Raw genomic sequence first — 12190 nt, forward strand, 5'->3', positions numbered from 1 at the left:
CGGGATTACAGGCTGAGCCACCGAGCCCGGCTCTTTTTTTTTTTATTTTTATTTTTTGAGTTGGGAGTCTCACTCTGTTGCCCAGGCTGAGTACAGTGGCACACTCGCGGCCACCGCAGCCTCGAGTAGCAGGCTCAGGTGATCTTCTGCCTCAGCCTTCCAAGTAGCTGGAACTGCAGACGTGAGCCACTGCACCCGGCTCAAATACAGTGTATCTATGGGCTTTCAAATTCATATGAATGGCATTAGTCATTACATATTCTGAAACTTCCCTTTTTTCACTGAACATTATGTCTTGAGATCTACTCAGATGGATAGAGAATTAGTGTGCTCTTTAAAAATTTTTTTGTGGTAAATCATAAATAACAAAATATAACAATTTAACCACTCTGTAGTATACGATTTGGTGGCATAAGTACATTTACAAAGTTGTCAACTATCACCACTCACTGTCTATTTCCAGAACTTGTATCAACCCAAGCAGAAACTGTACCCATTAAATAGTGACTCCCCACCTTCCTCTTGCAGCCCTGGTAACCTCTGTTATTTTTTCTTTCTTTGAATTTGCCTACGCCAAGTCACCTTAGTTTTTGAAAGGAGATTGTGATAGAAATAATTCTAGGTTGGCAGTTTTTTCTTTCACTACCCTGCTTTTTAGCTTGCATTGTGTCTGATTCAGAATCTGCTGTCAACTTCCTTGTTCCTCTTACATCAAATGTCTCTTCTCTGGTTGCTTTTAAGGCTCTTCTCTATGTGACGCATTTTAAACAAATTGATAACGATGGGCCTTAGTGTGATTTTCTTCATGTTTCTTGTGCTTGAGATTTGTTGAGCTTCTTGGGTCTTTGGGTTTATCGTTTTCTTTAAAAGATGTATTTTCACTGCCCCTCTCCTGGGGACTTAAGCTCTATGTGTACTAGGCCTTTTGCGGTTGTCTTAAAGCTCACTAGTGCTCTGTTCTTTTTTCCCACAGTGTTTCTGCATTTCATTTTGGGTCATTTTATTGCCATGTCTTCAAGTTTACTAATTTTTTCTTCTGCAGTATCTAATCTGCCATTAATTCTAGTGTATTTTTATTTCAGACATTGTAGCTTTCATTCAGAAGTTCAATTTGGGTCTTTAAAAATACTTAACATGCTCAGTACCTCTAGCTTCTTGAACGTATCGGGTACAATTAAAATGGCCTTCAATGTTCATGTCCATAAATTCATCTGTGTCAACTTTAGTTGATTGCTTTTTCTTCCGTTATGGGTTGTGTTGTCCTGCTTCTTCACATGTCTGGATGTATATTATTGGATTTTGTCTTACTGGGTTTTGGATATTCTTTAAATATTTTTGAGTTCTGTTCTGAGATTCAGTTAAGTTACTTGGAAGCAGCTGGTCCTTTACTGTTTGGTTTCCAGTATCTTAAACCATTGTTCCATTTCTTTTATCTAGTTTTTTGTTTGCTTGTTTTTTGAGTCAGGGTCTCACTCTTTTGTCCGGGATGGAGTGCAGTGGCACAATCACAGTTCACCACCGACTCAAACTTCTGGGCTCAAGTCATCCCCCAACCTTAGCTTCCTGAGTAGCTGGGACTACGGGCGTATGCTAGCATGCTCAGCTAATTTTTTTTTTTTTTTTGAGTTGGAGCCTCACTCTGTCGCCCAGGCTGGAGTGCAGTGTCATGGTCCTGGCCACCGCAGTCTTGACCTGCTGGACTCAGGTGATCCATCCGCCTCAGCCTTCCAAGTAGCCAGAACTACCATGCCCAGCTAATTTTTTGTTTTATTGTAGAGCCGAGGTCTCACCACGTTGCCCAGGCTAGTCTTGAACTCCTGGGCTCAAGCAGTCCTCTCGCCTTATCCTCCCAAAGTGCTGGGATTACAAACATGAGCCACTGTGCCCAGCCATCCAGTATTTTTATTTATTTATTTATTTTTGAGTTGGAGTCTCACTGTCGCCCAGACTGGAGTGCAGTAGTATACTCACGGCCACTGCAGCCTCGACCTGCTGGTCTCCGGCGATCCTTCCCCTCAACCTTCCCAGTAGCTGGAACTACAGTTGTGCGCCACCCACGCCCAGCTAATTTTTTTGACGTATTGTGGAGACAAGGTCTCACCAAGCTGCCCAGGCTGGTCTTGATCCCGGGCTCAGGCAATCCTCTCACCTCAGCCTCCCAAAGTGCTGGGATTGCAGGCGTGAGCCATTGTGCCTGACCAGTATTCTCAAATTGTTGTAGATGGGAGGGGACATTTATTCCGGTTACTGTCTCTCTCTAGAAGTGGAAGCTGAGGATGAGCACCTTCCTGGGATGGCGTAAATGTCTATAAACACTGATTTCCACCTCCCAGAAAGGAGAAACAAGCTGGAAAGCCACTACGGTTGTGATTGGGCCTAATCGTGAAAGAATGACTATCTAAACACGGCATTTTTAGGAAATTCTTTGCACGTCTGCGTTTTAAGCAGCATAATCCTTTAGAGCAGGGCGTGTGGTGACGTTTGCAAATGGAATGTAGTGTTCTGACCGAGTACTTGGAAGCAGGTGGCAGTGGGAAGGTCCTGATGGGAACAGAGAGCATCTGTGTCTGTGAACCTGTGATAGGCTCAGGCGTTAGGGAGAGGCATGTGGTAGTCCTGTCTCACAGGTTGCCAGCGTTGGTTGTAGACCGTGTTGATTCTGTCAAATGTGGGGCACTGACTTTAAGCATATGCTGAAATAACTAAATATAATAAGTGCATGTGTGTGTTTCATATTCTGCATCTTGTCAGATTATCGCAAATAATTGGATCTTGTATTTACCAAACTTTTAGAGATCTAATGCTCTGATTTGCTTTCTTTTTATAGGTGGAAAAATATATAGATGCCTTGAGAAAAGAAAAAAAATCTTGGTTGTTAATAGATATCACTACATTGAAATGCTCTACACTGAGCAGTTCTCACTCTGGTTGTATTCCTGTTTTAGAATGTGAATTTGGACTTTGATGATAGGGTGGGCTTTGAGAATTAGCTTTTCTGCTCATCTTTGTTTTGTGATAACTCTACGTGGAATGTTTTGCCTCTGGGTTAGGCATCCAGCTTTGTCAGACATTAAAAAAAGGTAATGCTTGGAACCAAAGACATTGATTCCAAGAAAAACAAAGTCGATTTGAATATACATAGTGTCAGTAACTAACTCTTGCTTTTATGCTTCTCTGTGGTTATGCAAAAGTGTCAATCTCTAGGTACATATTGAAAGTTGGGACTTTATCTGGCCTAGGCTTCAGCCAACAGCAAGCAAATACTAGCCTTATAAAAAGATAATGTCCAGAAAAAGTGAGATGGTTAGAATTTGGGGTTTTTGATTCATAGACTACAGCAGTGAAACCTCAAACTGCAGAAGTCATTTGAAATGTTGAAATTACAGTTTACTTGATATTGAGTTTGGTTCAATCTTTTTTGGCCTTTAAGAAAAATTTCTAGAAATACTCCGTCAGGACATCAAGATCAGCCAGCATCCAGGGAAAATTGGACTTATTGTTAAGATTTTTGAAAAATCAAGGTCCTTATGAAACATCTATTGTTATGATTATCTTATTTAAAAGAAGAATCTGGCAAGGTGCTGTGGCTCAGCCTATAATCCCAGCACTTTGGGAGGCCGAGGTGAGAGGATTGCCTTAGTTCAGGGTTTGAGACCAGCCCAGGCAACTTGGAGAGACCTCTCTCTACAATAAATCACTCTAGCTGGGCTTGGTAGAATGCATCTGTAGTTCCAGCTACTTGGAAGCCTGAGGTGGAAGGATCACCTAAGCCCAGCAGGTCGAGGCTGCTGTGTCCATGCGCGTGCTACTGCACTCCAGCCTGGGCAAAAGAATGAGACTTCAACTCAAATTAAATAAATAAATAAAAATTAAAGATAAAAGACAGTCTGGGGTTACCGTAAATGAATTTGCCAGCATGGATTCACTTTCCTTATCTGGAATATTAAAAATGAAGTGTTAATTATATTTCAGTTTCTCTCTATTACAAGAATTCTTATAATTTTTTTTTTTTTTTGGAGTCTCACTCTGTCACCCAGACTGGAGTGCAGTGGCTCGCTCCTGGTCACTTCAGCGTTGACCTGCTGGGCTCCGGCCATCCTTCTGCCTCAGCCTTCCAAATAGCTGGAATTACAGGTGCACGCTACAGTCGGCTACTTTTTGATTTATTGTAGAGATGAGGTCTCGCCAAGTTGCCCAGGTGGGTCTTGAAACTGTGGGCTCAGGCAATCCACTCACCTCAGCCTTCCAAAGTGCTGGGTTTACAAGCTGAGCCACCGAGCCTGGCCAGAATGCTTAGATTTTTTTTTTTTTTTTTTTTTTTTTTTTTTTGAGTTGGAGTCTCACTCTGTCGCCCAGACTGGAGTGCAGTGGCCACTCCTGGCCACTGCAGCCTCTACTTCTGGGCTCCAGTGATCCTTTCGCCTCAGCCTTCCAAGTAGCTGGAACTACAGGAGCGCACTACCATGCTCGGCTAATTTTTGATTTATTGTGGAGATGAGGTCTTGCCAAGTTGCCCAGGCGGGTCTTGAACCCGCTGGCTCAGGCAGTCCACTCACCTCGGCCTCCCAAAGTGCTGGGATTACAGGCTAAGCCACCCAGCTCGGCCTTCTTAGAATTTTTAATTGCTGGCGTTTATTTAATCAACTGACTTGTTTTGTAATTGAAAAAAATGAAACTTTCATTTCTTTTTTATATTCTTTTTCTATTTTTTAGCCTTGCTTTATACTTGAATATACTTCTGTAGAAGCAGAAGGTTTTTTTAAACATATGTCAGAAATGAAATATATTGTCTTTTATATTTTTGGCAAAATGATTTGAGAAATATGCATAATTGAAAAAGCAATCTCTGTAAATGAATTATATTATTTCTTTGAGGCAAGATAAAATAATTTGTAAATGTTGCTACTAGGCTACAATACTACTTTGTTAGGAGACTTACTTTTATAAAAATATAAAAGTAAACATTCTTTAGGAGAAAAACAAAACTTTATTGACATACTATTCTCCCACTTAAAGTGAACAGTTTAGTGGTTTTTAGTATGCTCAAAGTTGTGCAGCCATTATCACCATCAGTTTTAGAACATTTTCATTACCCCCAAAAGAAACCCCATTTCATTAGCATTGACTATTTATTTCCCCCCAGGACCCTCCTCCTGCAGGCCCCAGACCAATGTAACCACTAATCTACTTTTTGTTTCTGTAGATTTGCCAGTTGTAGACATTTCATATGAAGTATTAGTACTTACTCTTTTTATGGCTGAATAATATTCCATTATATGGATATACCACATTTTATTTATCTGTTTATCAGTTGGACATGTGGCTTATTTTTGCTTTTTGGCTATTGTGAATTACTAGAACATTTGGTTACAACTTTTTTTTTTAATGCAGACATATTTTTGTTTCATATGGTAACTATGTTTAACTTTTCAGGAACTGCCAGTTTTCCAGTTGGCTGCACCTTGAACATTCCAAAAAGCAGCGTGTGAGGGTTCCAATTTATCTGCTTACTTATTGAGGCTTAACATGATCAGTGTATTGAGTTTTGCTCCAAAAATGATGTATCTGTGAAATCTGGCTAAATCATATTGGCCTCACTCTTTTTCATCTAGCCTCTTAAAATGTCAACATTAAGACAGTTATGAAGTAAGCATATACAAACCAATCACTTTTCTTCATTTGGACAACACTACTTGATCAGAAAGTATATTGCAAGAAAATTTTTCATTCTTAATAACAACATAAAACTTGGGTTTAAAAATACAATAATGAACCTTAGAGAAATGTGAAAAATCATATAAGGGAACCTCCCCCCCCCAAAAAAACACCCCAAATTTACCATCATAAAACAAAACTTGAATGAATGATGTTAGGAAAAAGTAACATACAAAAAGTGAATTCGCTATAAATCAGCCTGTTAAGAACACAGTCCTTTCAAATTTCCAACAGAATTTTAAATCTGGTACTAATTTCATCTGGAAAAACAAATGCTCAAAAATAAAAAGGAAAATTCTGAAAAAGCTTTAAAAGGGAAGACTTCATACTTCTATACATCAAAAAACACCATCATCAAAGATACAAGATTAGTAACACCTGAGGAAAAGAATTGTAACATTTACAATAAAAGATTACTGTCTCTAATTACAATAAATAAATCAAACAGAAATAGGGGAGAAATCTTTCTTTTTTTCCCTTTCTTTCTTTCTAACCACCATTCATGGAGTTGAGGAAAATTTACTTTAAAAGGTGAAAATAAGGCTGGGCACGGTGGCTCACGCCTATAATCCCAGCACTTTGGGAGGCCGAGGTGAAAGGATGGCCTGAGTCCATGGGTTCAAGACCAGCCCGGGTAACTTGGCGAGAACTCATCTCTACAATAAATAAAAAATTAGCTGGGTATGGTGGTGCATGTCTGTGGTTCCAGCTACTTGGAAGACTGAGGCGGGAGGATTGCCTGAGTCCGGCAGGTCGAGGCCATGAGGGCATACCACTGCTCTCTAGCCTGGGCAGCAGAGTGAGGCTCCAACTCAAAAAAAAAAAGAGAAAATAGCCAATTCATAAATAATAAGCTCAAAGATCACTAATAATTAAAGAGATTAAAAATGCAAAAATAATATGTGACTCTTCACCTGTAAGATTAGAAAATACTTAAAATTTAATAATGATCTGTAGGGAGTTAGGAAAGATACACTGTTGTTGAATGTATACGTTGTAACCCTTTTAGAGGACATCGGAAATTCATGTCCAAATTTTAAATAGGTGCACTTTCTAACCAATCCTAATTCTGGGAAATTATTATCAGAAATTATTCAAATACACAGATATTTGAGTTCAATAAATTTACTATAATTAACTAATAAAAAGATCTGGAGTACTGATAAATGCTACAACATGGGTAAACCTTGGAAATGTGCTGGGTGAAAGAAGCTAGTCACAAAAGACGACGTGTTAGATGATTCTGTGTGTTTGAAATGTCTAGAATAAGTGAATGTGCAGACACTGGAAGTTGGTAAGTGGTTGCCTATGTCTGGTGTCAATTGGACAGGTGGTGAAATTTGGGAGTGACTGCTAATGGGCCAGGGGCTTTTTTGGGTGAGGGAGAGAAAAAAGTGTTGTAAAATCGATTATGGTGACAGTTGCACAGCCCTGCAAACACTAGAAACCACTGCAGCGAGTACTCTGAAACATATCTTCATGAAACTGTTATTAAAATAGATTATATTTAGCATTTTTTTAAAAATGTGAAATACTACCTCCTTAGGAAAGACTTTTCAGAAGAGTTGGCATATGTTCTGGGTCTTGTAAGAGTCACAGAATTTCAAGATTCAACTTGAAAGATAATAGGAAGGTGTTTGGGTTATTTATTGTTATACAGCAAGTCACCTCAAAGCCTGTTGGCTTAAAAAAAACCCCACCGTTTAATTTTATAATTTCTCTCCCTTCTGTGGGTTGCCTGATTCTGCCAGTCTTGTTTGAGGTCTTGTGCACGTGTGGTCAGACGGCCGCCGGCGTTGTGTGGGTTCCCCTGGGTGCTGCGAGGGCTGGTTCTCCCCCTCTCTCTGTGCTCTCTCCTACTCTCTCTTCGGCAGGGGTGACTGAGCGTCTTACGTCGTGGCTCAGGGCTCCCAAGGGCAGAAAGCAGAAGATGCCAGTCTTTCTCAAAGCCGGAACCCGGAGCTCGCGCACTACCACTTCTGCGGCTCCACCTTAGTTCATGTAGTGACAGGGCCAGTCCAGGTTCGGAGGCAGAGAAGTAAAACGCCCTCTTGGTATGAGTGGCAGGCTCTGCAGCAGCTGAGTTGCGTTCATCCCGTGTACAAAATCGGCCCTCTTCTCCTCTCCCAAGTCTTCTCTGTTATGGCGCTAAGCCCAAAGTCTGAGGTCTTGCCGTCTGAATGTAGTCAAGTTGCAAGTGACCCTCCTTGGTGCCTTTTCCTCTTGTTCCAAAGACCTGAGAAATATAGAGACAGCCTAATGAGTCAGAAGCAGAACTGCACAGAGGGAGGAGGACAAAAGAGAGGGATATGCCAGTTACTGTTCCACACGAATCCTGAAATGCAGCCAGGCACGCTTTGCCAGTTTCTTCATTAAAACCCAGTCCTGCTCTCTAGGAGGGGTTTTCCATGTTGCTTGTACCTTGCCTTCTGAGTCGTAATTCCGTTTTCATAAGTAATGGCCTGTGTTTGCAGCTCAACTTTCTCAGACTGTTTCCTGCAAAGTGAAGGTCCAAAGTTCTCCCTTCATTTTGGGCATTGTCGACTTCCTATCTGTCTGTCAAATTGTAATCTACTTCATTAGACAAAAGCCACACCCGCAGATCTCTTTGAGACAAGCCTTTCTCTATTTTGGACTGAGAATCTGGGTGCTATTTGACAACACCCTTAAGATTCTGAGAAGTAGCCAGGCACAGTGGCTTGCGCATGTAATCCCAGAACTTTGAGAAACAGGCGAGAGGATCACTGGAGCCCAGGAGTTGAAGACCAGCCTAGCCACATAGCGAGACCTCTTCTCTACAGAAGATAAAAAAAATTAGCTGGGTGTGGTGGCATGCATCTGTAGTCCCAGCTACTTGGAAGGCTGAGACAGACAGAAGGATCACCTGAACCCAGGAGGTTGAGGCTATGGTGAGCCATGATTGTGCCACTGCCCTCCAGTCTGGATGACAGAGTGAGACCCAGACTCAAAAAAAAATTTAAGATTCTGAGAAGATCCCTCATCTAGCTTAGAGAGTTTACAAGACACCAACTTAAGTTTTTCTAAGTTTTAAAAGGTTCTTATAAATACCTTAAGATTTCAACTGTGTTTCATTGAAAGCATCCTGGATTTTATCTTTGCCCCCAGATTCATCTCTTACTTTTCCCAGGACTTTTGCAGGTCGAGATTGTGGATGAGAGATAGTTTTACTTTTATAACACTGAGAATTACAGTTTTTATAGGCTAATAATGGCAATTTGATTATATTAAGAAACTTTTAATCAAGAGTTATAGGAATTGGTTCAAAATTCTACAGTGGTAAAGTATAAGTGGGTGGTGGGTATACAGAGGAAACAAGATTTTGTAATATGTTTGAAAATGTCCAGAATGAAAAGTTGGAAGGGACGGTTGGCAAACCTGGAGAATGGTGCTCTCAAAGCCTGGACAGAGCTTCTACGAATCGTCAGTGGGCAACTTTTATCAGGAGCTGTGGAGAGATGAACAGGAATGGAGACTGACACGATGGATGCCATTGATCTTGGTGGCTATTTTTCATGGCCTTTGCTGCGGCAGTTTTAGTGGAGTGTTTCTATTCAAACTTGGTAGCAACATTTTGAGAAATGCATGGAATATAAGAACTCAGAGAAAGGATATGAGCACTCTTAATATTAAGAAGAGTTGTTTCATTATAAAATACTGTAAATTTAGGATTAAAAAATAATAAAGCAGCCAGGCACATACCTGAAATTCCAGCACTTTGGGAGGCCAAGGTAGGAGGATTGCTTGAGGCCAGGAGTTCAAGACCAGCTTGGGCAACATAGTGAGACCTTGTTTCTACAAAATACTTACTAAAAAAGTTGACCAAGTATGGTGGTGCACACTTGTAGTCTTAGCTATTTGGGAGGATGAGATGTAAAGGTTGCTTGATCCCAGTAGTTAAAAGGCTACAATGAGCCATGATTATACCCCTGCCACTGCACTCCAGCCTGCACAACAGAGAGAGACCGTGCCTAAAAAAAGAAAGAAAGCAAATACTGAAGAGAAGTGTAAAGTGAAAAACCAAAGACGCTGGCTGCTTTTCTTCTCACCTATCCTCTCCTTTTTTTTTCTTTTTTTTTTTATTTTTTTTTGAGTTGGAGCCTCACTCTGTCGCCCAGACTGGAGTGGCCACTCCTGGCCATCGCAGCCTCAGCCTGCTGGGCTCCGGCAATCCTTCCGCCTCAGCCTTCCAAGTAGCCGGAATTACAGGCATGCGCTACCACACCCGGCTGATTTTTTGATTTATTGTAGAGATGAGGTCTCGCAAGGTTGCCCAGGCGGGTCTCGAACCCGCGGGCTCAGGCAATCCACGCGCCTCTGCCTCCCAAAGGCGCGAGATTACAGGCTGAGCCACCGAGCCTGGCCTCTCCTCTCCATTTTTGGTCTATAAGAAGTGTAGCTGCTGGATGAAGGGAGGGCTAACCTCTGTGGGAGAGAGACCGTCCAGGGGGCCATTCCCACATGCCTGTGTCTGAAGGGAGCCAGGGGAAGGAGGGAAACACAGGAATGGGTCGAGGAGCCCAGGAAGATAAAAGGAAGTAGGGGTTCGGTGACCACGTTGAAGAGAAGAGTAGAGAGACTCTATTTTCTTTGGGACTACAGGAAAAGTTATTTCCTTTTTCTCTCAGACTGAATTCTCTGCTGATGATTAGATTTGAATAGGGTTGATGGTGTCTGGTGTGTAGTAACCACAGGAATGAGTAAAAGAATGGTGCGTCCAGCTATGCTCTGAATGACTTTTGCATTGAGGAATGCCATTGTCCAGGGAGATGTGTCACCTCGTGATTGCCGGGGATGTTTCAGTTCTTTGGCTGGCTGGCCAAGGGAGGTGTTTCTTCCTTTCTCTCTGTGCATGTTTACCAAATGATTCACTTCCATTCTTGAGGAGCTCGAGTGGAACTATGGTTCAGTCTTGAGTGCCTTCCTGGCTTTCCCTTTCTGTGACTCCTTGAGCATGTTCTCTGATGTGAAGGAAGAAGCCTGACAAAATGATTACATGGAGACCTCTAACTGGCAGTGGAACTACTGCACTTCCTCTTTTTAAAAAACACGTAGACTAGGCTCCCCGGCTCAGCCTGTAATCCCAACACTTTGGGAGGCTGAGGCGAGTGGGTTGCCTGAGCCTGCAGGTTCCAGACCAGCCCAGGCAATTTGGCAAGACCTCATCTCTACAATAAAATCAAAATCACAGCAACCTTGACTTCCTGGGCTCAGGTGAGCCTTCTGCCTCAGCCTCCCAAGCAGCTGGGAATACAGGCACTTGCCAACACACCTGGCTGATTTTTTAATTTTTTTGTGTGTGTGGAGACACGGTCTTGCTGTGTTGCCCACACTGGTCTCAAACTCCTGAGCTCAGCCAGGTGCAGTGGCTCACGTCTGTCATCCCAGCACTTAGGGAGGCGGAGGTGAGAGGATTGCCTGAACCCATGGGTTTGAGACCAGCCCGGGCAACTTGGTGAGACTTTGTGTCTACAATAAATAATAATAATAATAAATTAGCCGAATGTGGTGGCACATGCCTGTGGTTCTGGCTTCTTGGAAGACTGAGGTGGAAGGATCACCTGAGCCCAGTAGGTTGAGGCTGCAGTGACCATGAGCATGCCACTGCACTCCAGCCTGGGTGACAGAGTGAGACTCTAACTCAAAAAATAAGAAAAAACAAAAATTCCTGAGCTTAAGCAATACTTTTGTCTCAGCCTCCCAAAGCGCCGGGACTATAGACATACATCACCACACCTGGCTAATTTTTTATTTTTGATAGAGACAAGGTCTTGCCAAGTTGCCCAGGCTGGTCTGAAACCCCTGGACTCAGGCAGTCCTCTCACCTCTGCCTCCCAAAGTGCTGGAATGACAGGCATGAGTCACTGTGCCCAGCTTGTTTGCTGTATTTTGAATGTATATAACATTAAGAACAAAACGGTTTTGTATATATAACATTTGGTCTTTGTGTAGCTCGTGTAATATTTTGTACAAATAGAAATGGAAGTGATGTAGAATTGTCTGAATAAATATCTAAAGATTTGTCCTTGTTAAGTATTCCTTTCTGTGTGTGTATATAATTGTTTTTCCTCAGTATTTGCATTATGAAATTTGTTTAGTAATCATTGCATTTAAAAGTTTCTAAAAGAGAGCCTTACTTTTTGTATATTTTAGGAGACCCATGTACAGTATCCTCTCAGTTGGAGTTAGAAGAGGCCTTTAGGCTTTACGAGCTAAATAAGGATTCTGAACTCTTGATTCATGGTAAGAGAAGTCATTTCCTACTCTTCTAGTGCTGTAACTTTTTTTGAAATAGCTCTTCATTCTTGACCATTTAAAACATTTTCTTGATCTCTGTGCCTCATAATTGTCCTTATTCTGTAGTTCCTCATGCTAAAGAAGGTAAAATTAATCTTCTTCTTATAGTCTTGGGAAATTTGCGATCTCTGTATGCCTTCTTAGATATTAAAATGTGATC

At 41.7% G+C, this 12190-nt stretch overlaps 1 protein-coding gene across 1 annotated transcript in view; it reads left to right on the top strand.

Annotated features, from left to right (window-relative positions):
* Nucleotides 1–12190, top strand: part of PRKCI (protein kinase C iota) — a 71066-nt gene that overhangs the window by 16806 nt on the left and 42070 nt on the right. The window contains exon 3 of the mRNA XM_008053078.2: nucleotides 11887–11976. Within this exon, the coding sequence (XP_008051269.2) occupies nucleotides 11887–11976 (90 nt within the window). The remainder of the gene's footprint in view (nucleotides 1–11886; nucleotides 11977–12190) is intronic.

The sequence above is a fragment of the Carlito syrichta genome, unplaced genomic scaffold (assembly GCF_000164805.1).
Source record: "Carlito syrichta isolate Samal-C Ts95f unplaced genomic scaffold, Tarsius_syrichta-2.0.1 Scaffold287813, whole genome shotgun sequence".
NCBI lineage: Eukaryota > Metazoa > Chordata > Mammalia > Primates > Tarsiidae > Carlito > Carlito syrichta.